Source organism: Salmo trutta, chromosome 2, assembly GCF_901001165.1.
Source record: "Salmo trutta chromosome 2, fSalTru1.1, whole genome shotgun sequence".
Lineage (NCBI taxonomy): Eukaryota > Metazoa > Chordata > Actinopteri > Salmoniformes > Salmonidae > Salmo > Salmo trutta.
In genome coordinates, this window is record NC_042958.1 from 13,284,852 (window position 1) to 13,301,352 (window position 16,501).

Consider the following 16,501-nt stretch of genomic DNA (forward strand, 5'->3'; position numbering starts at 1 on the left):
GCATTGTCCTAACAAACTGCCAAACACACTGTGAAGTCATATAGAGAAGACAGACCTAATCATGTGGATTGGAGTTATATTGGATATAACCACACGATTTAAGAGTTCTTAAGTTGTTTTAAGGCATCTGTGATCAACAGATGCATATCTGTATTCCCAGTCATGTGAAATCCATAGGTTATCGCCTAATGCATTTATTTCAATTGACTGATTTCTTTATATGAACTGTAACTGAGTAAAATCTTTGAAATTGTTGCATATTGCGTTTATATTTGCGATAAATAATATTTTTGTGCATATGGAACATTTATGGGATTATGTATTTCAGCTCATGAAACATGGGACCTACACTTTACATTTTTGTGCAGTGGAGTACAGGTTTTTCATATTCATGTGAAATTCCTGTTCTTTTTCAAAGATTTCTCACGTAAAGCGTATCTCTGTTAAACGTCAACGGTACACTGAGCGTACCGCAAGCTTTTTATTTTCAATGCCTTTTACATCTAATTCAGCTTGTGTTAATTTAGCTTTTTGAAACCCGCAATTTTGCAGACGAGCTTCACAACATGTCTTTAAAAGCCGCTGCGAGAAACGGGCACCGCTCCTTCAAGCTCTGCTTATTATGGGATGTATTAGGTTACGAGATCCGACTTTTTGGATATAATGTTAATGATGTGTTATTTAAATATTGATAATTTATTCAGAACATGAAGAATCATATTTGTCTTGGTAAAATGTATTTTATAACATAAGTGAAATTTCATCACCAAAGTGTGTTTACACCCGCTTTGGACAGAGGTGGGTGGACACCCTACAGTATATAGATAATCTTTGTTAATTCCTGCCTGGTGGAAGCCATTATGGTTCATACTGCAAATAGTTTGTGATAACCTTGAATACACTACAGATTTGCATTTCCTGCTGTGCAGGACATTTCCTGCAACAACAGGGTGATCAAATTCGGATCTTACACCTGTAGTATTTTTTGATAATATGTTGTTGGAAGATGAAGTTCGATAAAAACCCACACCGATTACTGACCTCACACTAGTTAAAAAAATCTGAAGACAATCTAAATCATTAGTTATTTTGCTTCAGCAGGAAGTTTAATTCAACGACTTAACAATTGATTTACTGTTGCTAGCTTTCCCCTGGTTATCTCTGACTCTAGTATTAGGCCTACTTTGAGAGCATGTGTTTGTGTGGACTCAGTGGATATTACAGTTCTTGTTAAGAGGTGCAGCAGGGTCCCAGTTTAGGACATGCTGGCTATTTGCCAGGGTCTGTGAAAAGTTCCTAGGCCAGTCTGATCTGTTGCTGTGTTGTCATACAGTGGGTTTAAGAACATTAGAGTGTAGAGGTCAGGACACATGGGTAATCAACTGTCTTACCCGTATTTCCCCCCCAGCTCAAGGCCCGTTGGCACGCAGAATGGAAAAACTTGACTCTCTGCATCTCAACACACACACACACACAATTACTTGCCATTGCATCTGTGTGAGAAAGTGGAAGAGTTTGTTTACACCATACATAACCTTGTATATTTTCATTTAATCTGTGAATGCTGTGTAAACTATATGTAATGTTACCATCCATTACTTCCTTTAATGGTAATTCTCAGTATTGCTATTTTCGAGGGGCTTTTGTTATATTCAAACAGCTGTTCCCAAGTAAGTAGCAAGCTGGTGGGAGAGAGACTGTACAGTACTGTATGCCTGATTTGATCTAATGTACAAATCAGTATTGAAGAGCTGCATTAGTCTGTCAGTCTGACATTACTGCTGAATGACTCATATAGAAGACTAGTATTGACTGGGCTGCCTGGGAAAGTACCATAGTACCATAACGATACTGTCAGCGCTTATCTCTGAGTATAACGCACTAACCTGTCTACTCTACTGTGTTACTGCAGGTCCCTCTGCTGCTCCGAGCCTGTCTGACAATTAATACTAGTGTTACTGCAGGTCCCTCTGCTGCTCCTAGCCTGTCTGACTACTAATACTAGTGTTACTGTAGGTCCCTCTGCTGCTCCTAGCCTGTCTGACTACTAATACTAGTGTTACTGTAGGTCCCTCTGCTGCTCCTAGCCTGTCTGACTACTAATACTAGTGTTACTGTAGGTCCCGCTGCTGCTCCTAGCCTGTCTGACTACTAGTGTTACTGCAGGTCCCTCTGCTGCTCCTAGCCTGTCTGACTACTAATACTAGTGTTACTGCAGGTCCCTCTGCTGCTCCTAGCCTGTCTGACTACTAATACTAGTGTTACTGCAGGTCCCTCTGCTGCTCCTAGCCTGTCTGACTACTAGTGTTACTGCAGGTCCCTCTGCTGCTCTTAGCCTGTCTGACTACTAATACTAGTGTTACTGCAGGTCCCTCTGCTGCTCCTAGCCTGTCTGACTACTAGTGTTACTGCAGGTCCCTCTGCTGCTCTTAGCCTGTCTGACTACTAATACTAGTGTTACTGCAGGTCCCTCTGCTGCTCCTAGCCTGTCTGACTACTAGTGTTACTGCAGGTCCCTCTGCTGCTCCTAGCTTGTCTGACTACTAATACTAGTGTTACTGCAGGTCCCTCTGCTGCTCCTAGCCTGTCTGACTATTAATACTAGTGTTACTGTAGGTCCCTCTGCTGCTCTTAGCCTGTCTGACTACTAATACTAGTGTTACTGCAGGTCCCTCTGCTGCTCCTAGCCTGTCTGAATATTAATACTAGTGTTACTGCAGGTCCCTCTGCTGCTCCTAGCTTGTCTGACTATTAATACTAGTGTTACTGCAGGTCCCTCTGCTGCTCCTAGCCTGTCTGACTACTAGTGTTACTGCAGGTCCCTCTGCTGCTCCTAGCCTGTCTGACTACTAGTGTTACTGCAGGTCCCTCTGCTGCTCCTAGCCTGTCTGACTACTAATACTAGTGTTACTGCAGGTCCCTCTGCTGCTCCTAGCCTGTCTGACTACTAATACTAGTGTTACTGTAGGTCCCTCTGCTGCTCCTAGCCTGTCTGACTACTAATACTAGTGTTACTGTAGGTCCCTCTGCTGCTCCTAGCCTGTCTGACTACTAATACTAGTGTTACTGTAGGTCCCTCTGCTGCTCCTAGCCTGTCTGACTACTAATACTAGTGTTACTGTAGGTCCCTCTGCTGCTCCTAGCCTGTCTGACTACTAATACTAGTGTTACTGCAGGTCCCTCTGCTGCTCCTAGCCTGTCTGACTACTAGTGTTACTGCAGGTCCCTCTGCTGCTCTTAGCCTGTCTGACTACTAATACTAGTGTTACTGCAGGTCCCTCTGCTGCTCCTAGCCTGTCTGACTACTAGTGTTACTGCAGGTCCCTCTGCTGCTCCTAGCTTGTCTGACTACTAATACTAGTGTTACTGCAGGTCCCTCTGCTGCTCCTAGCCTGTCTGACTATTAATACTAGTGTTACTGTAGGTCCCTCTGCTGCTCTTAGCCTGTCTGACTACTAATACTAGTGTTACTGCAGGTCCCTCTGCTGCTCCTAGCCTGTCTGACTACTAGTGTTACTGCAGGTCCCTCTGCTGCTCCTAGCCTGTCTGACTACTAGTGTTACTGCAGGTCCCTCTGCTGCTCCTAGCCTGTCTGACTACTAATACTAGTGTTACTGCAGGTCCCTCTGCTGCTCCTAGCCTGTCTGACTACTAATACTAGTGTTACTGTAGGTCCCTCTGCTGCTCCTAGCCTGTCTGACAACTAATACTAGTGTTACTGTAGGTCCCTCTGCTGCTCCTAGCCTGTCTGACTACTAATACTAGTGTTACTGTAGGTCCCTCTGCTGCTCCTAGCCTGTCTGACTACTAATACTAGTGTTACTGTAGGTCCCTCTGCTGCTCCTAGCCTGTCTGACTACTAATACTAGTGTTACTGTAGGTCCCTCTGCTGCTCCTAGCCTGTCTGACTACTAATACTAGTGTTACTGTAGGTCCCTCTGCTGCTCCTAGCCTGTCTGACTACTAATACTAGTGTTACTGTAGGTCCCTCTGCTGCTCCTAGCCTGTCTGACTACTAATACTAGTGTTACTGTAGGTCCCTCTGCTGCTCCTAGCCTGTCTGACTACTAATACTAGTGTTACTGTAGGTCCCTCTGCTGCTCCTAGCCTGTCTGACTACTAATACTAGTGTTACTGTAGGTCCCTCTGCTGCTCCTAGCCTGTCTGACTACTAATAGTGTTATGTGTTATGTGCCTGGCATGGCATTGCATGCTCAGCTGTCACTGTTTCCTTGCTCTTTTAGGCTGTGTTAACACAGGCAGCCCAGTTCTGATATTTGTTTTCACTAATAGGTCTGTTGACCAATAAGATCTGATGTGAAAAATCTGATGTGATTGGTCAAAATACTAATTAGTGGGAAAAAGATCAGAATTGAGCTGTCTTTGTAAACACAGCCTTGGTGGTCTACAAGTTGCCTCTCTTTGATGTGTGTGTGTGTGTGTGTGTGTGTGTGTGTGTGTGTGTGTGTGTGTGTGTGAGAGCTCTTTTTCCACTGTATATTCCATGACTCTTGAGGATGTGTGTGTTGCTTCCCTCTAGGAGATGTGAGAGTGAGAAGTCGGGTAGGATTTGACCCAGAAGGAAAAGGTTCCTACTCGTACCTGTGCATCGACTTCCGCACCCTACACTGTGAGTATGAACCATGATAAAACCTTCCCATTCCTCACTACCTGCCTTAGAGGCTTTTCTCATTGACCAAAGTTGGAGAGGCAGTGTGATGACATTTCAATTGAAATAAAATGTACATTAACTTTTCAATTAACATTAGTGAAGGGAACTTTGTGCCACGAGAGGGTTTGGCGCTTGGCAGCAGACATTTACTGTAAATATCCTTATGAAATATCCCAGTACAGCCACTAGCCAGCATGCTTCAACTTTGCAATCGACTTTTATCTTAACCATATTACACGTTTGAAAATGGAACCAAACCATATTAGTCTTTAATAATGCAACAATTCACAAGCATGTGTTGACAATAAAGTATTTAATTTCTTGTCTATAGGCTGGCTACTGGTTACATTTTAGCTTCAAGACGAAAGCACAGGAGTTGCTAAGTGCATGTCCTCATCAATTAACGCTAGCCTATCAAATGTAAGATAAGGTCTACTACCCCCTCTTATGAATATAAAGGTACAGTAGACCTACCTTAACCCTTACGTAAGGCGCACACACACACACACACACACACACACACACACACACACACACACACACACATACACACACACACACACACACACACACACACACACACACACACACACACACACATATATATAAAGTGAATTGATTGGGGAGCTGCGACAAGCTGTTTTATAAGGAAGCCCATACCTGCCATCCCAAGAAATGTATAAATTGAAATGCCTCATGATTTGTCAACTTGTGCACAATGGATCTGTGCTTCAGTCTGATCAACCGCAGCCTATAACAACCACAGCTGCAGGTATCTTAGAGCCCTTCTGATCCCATCTGGGCCTGGTCAGGGGAAACCAAGCGGTAACATCTTATTTAAGACTAAGCTATTTATAAGCCCATTTTATTTGTGTTCTGAGAAAATGTGAATGTGATCAAATTTGGTTGATATTCAAACCGCGGGTGGCTACCTTTTTTAATCCAAAATTACTGACTGGAATGAATCAATCAACACAATAGTGATGACATACTGTATGAGAAACTTTTTAATTACAAATGCAAAGGTCTACACAATGCAACCCTTCATAAAGCAAGCTCAGCCCGGCTATTAGTTAGTTCTATTGTCCAATAGCAGTTGTTGTCTCTCTGTCTGTGTAAAGGACCCATATGATAGATATCATATGGACAAGTACAAGGTTGCTGCAGTTTGACAGGGTTTTAATCATTTCATCCTCCCTAGGGCAAGGAGTTTTTCCATGACTTAAAAAAAATACATAAAAAATGTACTGATTAGAAAAAGATTCATGGTCCCATCATAGTCTATATACATGATTTATTTATTTTATTTCACAGCTGGTTACTGTCACACCCTACATCTGGGGTTGTTTACGTTAGTCTACCAGATCAGGAAAAACTATTTCTCCCCCACCACTCCGGGATGTGTGGTGCCACCTCTGAAATCACCACACAAATCAAAAAATGAACATATCCTTTTTGTATGATCTACTCTCTGCATTATACATGTATTATGGTGGTGGGGACGGACTTCCATAGTTTTACGTGGCTCCGTGCAGCCGGCAATTTCAGAATTTTTTTAAAAAGTAACATAAGAAATGTACATAACAATAATGAGGCTCTATACAGGGGGTACCGGTACTGAATCAATGTGCGGGGGTACAGGTTAGTCGAGGTCATTTGAAAAGTGACTATGCATAGATAATATACAGCGAGTAGCAGTTGTGTAAAAACATCAGTTAAGAGAGCTAGAGATGGAACCCAAATACATACAAACAGCCCTACCCCTGTGAGTACTGCCTTTCTTTAACCCTGTAGATCTGATACGTACAGCCCTACCCCTGTGAGTACTACCTTTCTTTAACCCTGTAGATCTGATACAAACAGCCCTACCCCTGTGAGTACTACCTTTCTTTAACCCTGTAGATCTGATACGTACAGCCCTACCCCTGTGAGTACTGCCTTTCTTTAACTCTGTAGATCTGCTACATACAGCCCTACCCCTGTGAGTACTACCTTTCTTTAACTCTATAGATCTGCTACATACAGCCCTACCCCTGTGAGTACTACCTTTCTTTAACCCTGTAGATCTGCTACATACAGCCCTACCCCTGTGAGTACTGCCTTTCTTTAACCCTGTAGATCTGATATGTACAGCCCTACCCCTGTGAGTACTACCTTTCTTTAACTCTATAGATCTGATATGTACAGCCCTACCCCTGTGAGTACTACCTTTCTTTAACCCTGTAGATCTGCTACAAACAGCCCTACCCCTGTGAGTACTACCTTTCTTTAACTCTATAGATCTGATATGTACAGCCCTACCCCTGTGAGTACTACCTTTCTTTAACCCTGTAGATCTGCTACATACAGCCCTACCCCTGTGAGTACTACCTTTCTTTAACTCTATAGATCTGCTACATACAGCCCTACCCCTGTGAGTACTACCTTTCTTTAACCCTGTAGATCTGCTACATACAGCCCTACCCCTGTGAGTACTACCTTTCTTTAACTCTATAGATCTGCTACATACAGCCCTACCCCTGTGAGTACTACCTTTCTTTAACTCTGTAGATCTGCTACATACAGCCCTACCCCTGTGAGTACTACCTTTCTTTAACTCTATAGATCTGCTACATACAGCCCTACCCCTGTGAGTACTACCTTTCTTTAACCCTGTAGATCTGCTACATACAGCCCTACCCCTGTGAGTACTGCCTTTCTTTAACCCTGTAGATCTGATATGTACAGCCCTACCCCTGTGAGTACTACCTTTCTTTAACTCTATAGATCTGATATGTACAGCCCTACCCCTGTGAGTACTACCTTTCTTTAACCCTGTAGATCTGCTACAAACAGCCCTACCCCTGTGAGTACTACCTTTCTTTAACTCTATAGATCTGATATGTACAGCCCTACCCCTGTGAGTACTACCTTTCTTTAACCCTGTAGATCTGCTACATACAGCCCTACCCCTGTGAGTACTACCTTTCTTTAACTCTATAGATCTGCTACATACAGCCCTACCCCTGTGAGTACTACCTTTCTTTAACCCTGTAGATCTGCTACATACAGCCCTACCCCTGTGAGTACTACCTTTCTTTAACTCTATAGATCTGCTACATACAGCCCTACCCCTGTGAGTACTACCTTTCTTTAACTCTATAGATCTGATATGTACAGCCCTACCCCTGTGAGTACTACCTTTCTTTAACCCTGTAGATCTGCTACAAACAGCCCTACCCCTGTGAGTACTACCTTTCTTTAACCCTGTAGATCTGCTACAAACAGCCCTACCCCTGTGAGTACTACCTTTCTTTAACCCTGTAGATCTGCTACAAACAGCCCTACCCCTGTGAGTACTGCCTTTCTTTAACCCTGTAGATCTGATACGTACAGCCCTACCCCTGTGAGTACTGCCTTTCTTTAACTCTATAGATCTGATACGTACAGCCCTACCCCTGTGAGTACTGCCTTTCTTTAACTCTGTAGATCTGATACGTACAGCCCTACCCCTGTGAGTACTGCCTTTCTTTAACTCTGTAGATCTGATACGTACAGCCCTACCCCTGTGAGTACTGCCTTTCTTTAACTCTATAGATCTGATACGTACAGCCCTACCCCTGTGAGTACTGCCTTTCTTTAACTCTATAGATCTGCTACATACAGCCCTACCCCTGTGAGTACTACCTTTCTTTAACTCTATAGATCTGCTACATACAGCCCTACCCCTGTGAGTACTGCCTTTCTTTAACTCTATAGATCTGATATGTACAGCCCTACCCCTGTGAGTACTACCTTTCTTTAACCCTGTAGATCTGATACGTACAGCCCTACCCCTGTGAGTACTGCCTTTCTTTAACTCTGTAGATCTGATACGTACAGCCCTACCCCTGTGAGTACTACCTTTCTTTAACCCTGTAGATCTGATACGTACAGCCCTACCCCTGTGAGTACTGCCTTTCTTTAACTCTATAGATCTGATACGTACAGCCCTACCCCTGTGAGTACTGCCTTTCTTTAACTCTGTAGATCTGATACGTACAGCCCTACCCCTGTGAGTACTGCCTTTCTTTAACTCTGTAGATCTGATACGTACAGCCCTACCCCTGTGAGTACTGCCTTTCTTTAACTCTATAGATCTGATACGTACAGCCCTACCCCTGTGAGTACTGCCTTTCTTTAACTCTGTAGATCTGATACGTACAGCCCTACCCCTGTGAGTACTGCCTTTCTTTAACTCTATAGATCTGCCACACCAGACAGATTGACTGACAGATGTTGGTGCATATCTTATTTATTTCACACACTGATTAGTCCTCCTCGCTATCTAAAACTGGCTGTCTTAATGTAAATAAGTCAACCTGAAGAATGCTTTTGTGACTGAGCAGGGTTGGTGATCAGGAAGTGAAGTTACATTTAATTCAGTCATGTCTTATAGAGGAAATACTGTACAATATTTAATTCAAGAATTTAATGTCAATTCATCTGCTAAATGTTTTAAATTACCCCCCCCCCCAACCCTGAATCTGAGTCCTGCTGCGTGACATCAGGGACTCCCAGCCCAGAAGAGTTCTCTCTCTGCCGACATACGTTTCGTGTGCGTGTTCACTTCCTGGTTTAAAATGAATGGCCTTCCACGGAATGCTGACGTGCTTCCTAAGTAGGACCATGGCTTTCCAGCCAGCCATGGTGTGTGTGTGTGTGTGTCCACTGACAAAGCACGACTTGTGTGTCAAGGCAGTAGGCTAAGAATAGGTGTGTGTGTGTCCACCCTTGGGCAGTAGTGTTCATAGTCAACCGGTCTTAAATCCAGTGTGACCTCACTGGAATGAAGTACATCAATCATTTGTTTTCTACACGTGTCTTATTGATTTATTCCGGTTGTTTCATCAGTATTCTAATTCTTATTCACTTATTCAACATTTGGTAATTTGGATAGCCCTTACTGTCTAAATTAGTCCACCCAAACTAGTCCACCCACCCAAAGTCCACCCAAACATTTGTTGTGCAACATTCCTGAATAGGATTTAGAGCAGTTTGAGACTCTGCGGATTATCAAGCAGAGTACATTACTAAATGATTATATAGTGTCCCTCTTTGTCCCTTTCTGTAGAGCAGGAAACTTAAGTAACTGTCCAGTGAAACTCTCCCTTTTAAACGTTCATATTCTGTTAACTGATACCCAAATAATGTTGTTGACTTGTCCTGTACTCTTATTTGTGGCCAAAGCATCAATTAGAGAAAGAAACTATTAACTCCCCACCTCAAACTTGTATCTCAGACAGACTATTGAAAGATTACGGCCATTTCCTCATACTCCTGGGAAGGATGGGCTGGCCAATCAGCAGTCTACTTGCATGAATATTGTTAATGACTGGTATATGCCCACAACATTCTGTTCTTGGGGTATGCCCACAACATTCTGTTCTTTGGATATGCCCACAACATTCTGTTCTTGGGGTATGCCCACAATATTCTGTTCTTGGGGTATGCCCACAATATTCTGTTCTTGGGGTATGCCCAGAACATTCTGTTCTTGGGGTATGCCCACAATATTCTGTTCTTGGGGTATGCCCACAACATTCTGTTCTTGGGGTATGCCCACAACATTCTGTTCTTGGGGTATGCCCACAATATTCTGTTCTTGGGGTATGCCCACAACATTCTGTTCTTGGGGTATGCCCACAATATTCTGTTCTTGGGGTATGCCCACAACATTCCAACACAGAAAAGCTGCTTTTTAACATACATAGTTTTCCTTCAACTTTTTTACAATTATTTCACTCATATTGTAAGTAATTATAGGTCATATTTCATAGAAATCTGGAAACACTGAACAGTTACTTGAAATTGCATTATATTTCTATCTACCATGTTGTAAACGCTTTACTTCTAAATAACTCTGATGTTCTAAGCCTTTGTCTCTGTGCCTTCAGCCTGCTCAGACTCAGCCTCTAGTCTTATCCCTGGTCCTGGCTTCAGTTCAGCTGGGCCTGTGTCTGGCAGGAGGCTCCGCAGACTGCTCAGCTTCCAGAGGTACCTGCACTCCTCCCGTCTGCTCCGGGGAACACCCCACCTCAACCCCCTCCACATCCTGGATGAGGACTACACCGGACAGGCCAAGGTCCGATGCTCACACCCTCTTAGCCAATCATACACTCGTAAGCATGCATACACAATTCATAATTATGTCTTAACACAGACCTACATTTGCATGTCTTTTCTCTTGCAGTGTATGCTGGAAAGGGTCGCGACCTGGAATTTCGACATTTTCCTCTACGACAGATTAACCAATGGTATGTTTCTGACAGATGTCCATCTTTCTCCCAAAAGCCTTACCTACATATTTGTATTCAATCAAATGTATTTATAAATCAATCAATCAAATGTATTTATGAAGCACTTTTTACATCAGCAGATGTCACAAAGTGCTATACAGAAACCCAGCCTAAAACCCCAAACAGCAAGCATTGCAGATGTAGAAGCACGGTGGCTAAAAACTCCCTACAAAGGCAGACATCTAGGAAAAAACCTAGAGAGGAACCAGGCTCCGACGGGTGGCCAGTCCTCTATTGGCTGTGCTGGGTGGAGAGTATAAGAGTACATGGCCATTTAAGGCCAGATTGTTCTTCAAGATGTTCATCATCCTCAGAGAAAAAGCAAAACAGCGTAACATTACTGCATAGGCCTCCTTTCAACTCAGGCATTTGTAGACAATGGCGCCCTCTGGTGTTTGTTTTGATGAATGCTGTGTAGATGTGGAATGGTCGTTTTTTCCACAGATTTTCATTGCAATGCTGATGCTATTGCAATGGTAAACTCCACCACAAACACAAAAATACATAACTACCCACCCCCAAACACTATTCCTGATCAGATCTTTAAACTACATCTACCATGTCTCCCCTCTCCTTGAAGGAAACAGCCTGGTGACGCTGACCTTTCACCTCCTGAACCAGTATGGTCTGCTGGAGCTGTTTCAGCTGGACATGGTGAAGCTGTGGCGCTTCCTGGTCATGGTGCAGGAGGACTACCACAGCCTTAACCCCTACCACAACGCTGTGCACGCCGCTGACGTCACACAGGCCATGTACTGCTACCTGCGAGAACCCAAGGTATCAAACAGAGCTATTATTCCATTGTACAGAAAGTATTCATAAGTAACTTACTGGGCTATTGACCACCTTATCCCACTGAGCTAAAGCCTAGGCATTAGCTTATGAGTCTTCAGGCCAGAGGCAAGGTTACCTATCATGTACAGTGCATTCGGAAAGTATTCAGACCCCTTCACTTTTTCCACATTTTGTTACATTATTCTAAAATTGATGTTTTTTTCCCTCATTAATCTACACACATACCCCATAAAGACAAAGCAAAAACAGGTTTTTAGAAATTCTTGAAAATGTGTTACAAATAAAAAAAAACGGAAATATCACATTTACATACACTACCGTTCAGAAGTTTGGGGACACTTAGAAATGTCATTGTTTTTGAAAGAAAAGCACATTTTCTTTTCCATTTTTAAAATAACATCAAATTGATCAGAAATACAGAGTAGACGTTTGTATTTTACTAGGATCCCCATTAGCTGTTGCAAAAGCAGCAGCTACTCTTCCTGAGGTCCACACAAAACATGAAACATAACATAATAAAAAACATTAATAGACAAGAACAGCTCAAGGACAGAACTACATGCATTTTTTAAAACACACACGTAGCCTAACTGAAGATCTCGTACAACGCTATGTTCTACTCCCTTCACAGAACAGCACAAACAGGCTCTAACCAGAATAGAAAGAGGAGCGGTAGGCCCCGGTGCACAACTGAGCAAGAGGACAAGTACATTAGTGTCTAGTTTGAGAAACATGCGCCTCACAAGTCCTCAACTGGCAGCTTCTTTAAATAGTACCCGCAAAACACCAGTCTCAACGTCAACAGTGAAGAGGTGACTCCGGGATGCTGGCCTTCTAAGCAGAGTTCCTCTGTCCAGTTCTTTTGCCCATCTTAATCTTTTATTTTTATTGGCCAGTCTGAGATATGGCTTTTTCTTTGCAACTCTGCCTAGAAGGCCAGCATCCCGGAGTCACCTCTTCACTGTTGTCGTTGAGACTGGTGTTTTGCGTGTACTATTTAATGATGTTGCCAGAATAAGGCTGAAACGTAACAATGTGGAAAAAGGGGGATGAGCAGGGAAAAGTACGCCTACATTCCCTGTCTCTCCGTAGCTGGCCAAGTCCCTGACGTCCTGTGACATCCTCCTGGGCCTGTTGGCAGCCGCCACTCATGACCTGGACCACCCGGGAGTCAACCAGCCCTTCCTCATCAAGACCAACCACTACCTGGCCAAGCTCTACAGGGTGAGAGCACATCGCTGGTGCATTCCACAGCTCCTGTAGCTTTCATATTAGACATGGCTGGAGGACACTAGATGGCCATGTTCGACAGGACAAAAGTGTTGATAACTTGACCTAGTTCATGGGTTATTTGTTATTTTAAGATAACGTTGAGGTCTATGATTGAATGCACTTAGTAGCTCAGGATTACAGCGTTCTAAAAATGCTAATGTGTATGGGTCTGTAGAATTCCTCTGTTCTGGAGAACCACCACTGGAGGTCTGCAGTAGGTCTGCTCAGAGAGACCGGACTGTTCTCCCACCTGCCTGCTGAGGATGGGTCAGTCTGTCCATTTCTTTTCCCAGTGCCAAGTGATTTAATGACTGTTTTTAATTAACTGTAATGGCAAAATGTAGATTTCCGCCTAAATAGACATACCCAAAGGTAACTGATATTCATGTGTAATTACATGATTCTGACATGCAAAAACTTGGTATATTTGGAAAGGAGCCATCTGGGAGATTATGAGGAGTGATCAGAAGATGGATAGGAGTTACATAGTTCACTGTACACAAGTCATCTTTCATTGACAAGCTATAAGTGAATTATTGATGACTAGAGCTGGAAACATGTCAGATTGTTTCCACAACATGTGAACAATATCAGAAAAAGGAATTGATAGACCTAACAACTAGAAATGGGCAGATGTTTTAGTAAGTGGTGTCAGGTGTGGTCACGGGACGTTTCCAAGTGTCCCTAAACCTTCCCACAGTGGCACATGTCTGTAAATGAGATAATACCAGTGCTATTACATATTTGCAATCCCTAAATGCTATTTGTTCAGTATAAAAACACAATTTCTACCATATCAACCTCACTCAAACATTGAGGTGGTGTTATGGAGCATCCAGGATACATTCAAAGTGTTCAAATGTGGTAATTGCACTGTTTTTGCACACTGGAAAGTTATTATTCACTATTGTTTAGCTATCCATCTTCTGGGCCTGATCCAAGGCAATTTCCTCTTATCTGATTAGGTCAACCTATCTAAATTAGCATACACCGTTTCATGGCCTAAACTACTCAGAGTAATCATTCACTAAACAGGATACAAAAGAACTACACTTTAACTTGAAACATGTTCCATTTTTAACAGAATCCATCAGGCTAGGTTTGATACCCCCCATGTAGCTCTTGCTCAAACACAGACCAAATGGAAGCTTACCTTGTAAGATGTTTGGTGAAAACGTTGTGTAAAATAAACATATTGACTCTCGGGGCTGGTGATCAGTAACGGTAGGTCACAGGCAGACAAATAAGATATCCTCATGCTCTGTGGAGTCCCGGCTTTCGGTGTGTCAATGTATTCCATTTTTATTTTGTTTATGCTTGACAACGCTTAACATAATGTAGGTAGCAGCCATCTTGAAATTAGCTCATCGGCTCGCCCTGCCCTTATACATTCTAATGCCCATATATTGTAGTAAGTAACACCAAAGATTTGAAGACACCGATCAATAGCCAAGATACTCATCTTTCCGCAGACACCCTGCTTTTGCAGATAGGGACTACTGTTATCATACCAGACTGTTCTCATATCAGACTGAATTGAATTTAAAAAAATCAAATAGGGTCCCCAAATATGGGGACTTTACATTTAGAGGTTTTAAAGATCAAGGTAATGAGTTGTTGTTGTACACCTAAGTATGGTAGTAAAACGCTTAAAGCATATTTAATGGATTCCTCTGTTCATCATCTCCTCAGGCTGAAGATGGAGCACCAACTGGGTTCTCTGATCCTGGCCACTGACATCAGCAGACAGAACGAGTACCTGGGAAAGTTCAGGACACACCTGGACCAGGATGACCTGTGCCTGAGCAATGCCAGCCACCGACACTTCATCCTCCAGGTCAGTTACCAGCTGGGCTATAGGCTTAGAGTTGGGCCTGGGGAAACTGTGTAGAACCAGCCATTTTGGATCTTATCAGCTGGAAACTGTGGGGTCTGACTGGCTATTTTGTCTCTAACTCCTTGCAGATGGCTCTGAAGTGTGCGGACATCTGCAACCCCTGCAGACCCTGGGAGCTGAGCAAACAGTGGAGTGAGAAAGTGACGGAAGAGTTCTTCCACCAAGGTATTCTCTCGTTCTTCCTTTCATTCTTTATGGTTATCATTCTCCCTCTACCCTTCTTAATTGATTTCTTAACTGATTTCTGATCAGTGTGTGCTGTGTTGTCTATCCCTCTGTAGGAGACATTGAGAAGAAGCACAGACTTGAAGTCAGTCCACTGTGTGATAGCCAGAGTAACTCCATGGCAAACATTCAAATTGGTACGTTTTTATGACAATTTCTAGTTTAGTACTAGCTACAATACATTGATATAAACCAGAAGCTCTCTTAGGCCTGCCTCTATAACCCTGTGTGTTTCCCTATCCCTGTCTTCCTTCACCCAGGTTTCATGACGTATGTGGTGGAGCCTTTGTTTGCTGAGTGGGGCCGGTTCTCTGACACGCGTCTGTCCCAGACCATGCTGGGCCACCTGGGGCTGAACAAGGCCAGCTGGGGTGGGTTAGTACAGCAGGAGGGGTCCACTAGCCCCGAGGAGCTGGAACCTAGCAGCCCTGCCTTCTTCACCATGCCAACGCCCGCCGTCACCGAGTCAGAACCAGAGTCTGCCTCTGCCGCGGAACCCATAGCTGTCACCACTGCAACAGCCACAGGAGAAACCAACTACAAAGAAATACCTCAGGGAAGCAAAGAGTCCTGACACTCCACGTTTGCCCTTAGAACCCTGACCCTTAACCGCTAGCCTCGCCACACACCGGGGAGAGGGTGGGAGGAGCGGGGTATGGCCTTTAACCCCCCTACTCCCACTGCCCCACCCGAACAGTACTCACGTTTTTGTTGCTTTTGCCTCCCATATTTGACAAACCACAGATTTAATTTATTTCATTTTTAATTCCTTTCCTTGACATAAATAGATACTGCTGCTGTATTTAGTATTTTTATTGGCCTGTTTTATTTATTTATTTGTCCTCTGTAGTTTTAGCCTTACTAATGTAACACCACCATTTTGAAGGCGAAGTGCCATTTTCAAACAAAGTTTTGTAGGATGTTTTGAAAGTGATTTGAAACACACTGAGTATTGAAGAGATGCTCTCTAAAGACCGCACAGAGATGCCGTGATGTGTGTTGATGCATTTGTAAGGAATCTTCTTCCTGAAGATAATGTGACAAGCCCAGTCCTTTTGCTGCCTCTATGAAGACTGTTTACAGATGTCTTGTTTGTTTATCTTTGTTGTCCATTTGAAATGAATCATCATGGTTCGCGATATGCCTTCTAAGCACAGATGCGAAGAACCACTAGTGTTTGAATTGTCGACCCACTGCTGAAGTTGACTCACACACACACACACACACACACACACACACACACACACACACACACACACACACACACACACACACACACACACACACACACACACACACACACACACACACACACACACACAC

At 43.4% G+C, this 16,501-nt stretch overlaps 1 protein-coding gene across 3 annotated transcripts in view; it reads left to right on the plus strand.

Annotated features, from left to right (window-relative positions):
* LOC115150939 (high affinity cAMP-specific 3',5'-cyclic phosphodiesterase 7A-like) overlaps positions 1-16,386 on the plus strand; it is a 42,504-nt gene extending 26,118 nt beyond the window's left edge. For 2 of the 3 annotated variants that reach the window (XM_029694790.1, XM_029694807.1), the window contains 10 exons: positions 4,541-4,630; positions 10,588-10,775; positions 10,884-10,947; positions 11,570-11,766; positions 12,877-13,008; positions 13,232-13,323; positions 14,749-14,893; positions 15,022-15,118; positions 15,235-15,315; positions 15,439-16,386. In XM_029694790.1, the coding sequence (XP_029550650.1) occupies positions 4,541-4,630; positions 10,588-10,775; positions 10,884-10,947; positions 11,570-11,766; positions 12,877-13,008; positions 13,232-13,323; positions 14,749-14,893; positions 15,022-15,118; positions 15,235-15,315; positions 15,439-15,752 (1,400 nt within the window). In that variant the 3' untranslated portion in view covers positions 15,753-16,386. The remainder of the gene's footprint in view (positions 1-4,540; positions 4,631-10,587; positions 10,776-10,883; positions 10,948-11,569; positions 11,767-12,876; positions 13,009-13,231; positions 13,324-14,748; positions 14,894-15,021; positions 15,119-15,234; positions 15,316-15,438) is intronic. The other variant, XM_029694799.1, reaches the window with a different exon arrangement.
* Positions 16,387-16,501: the final 115 nt, after the last annotated feature.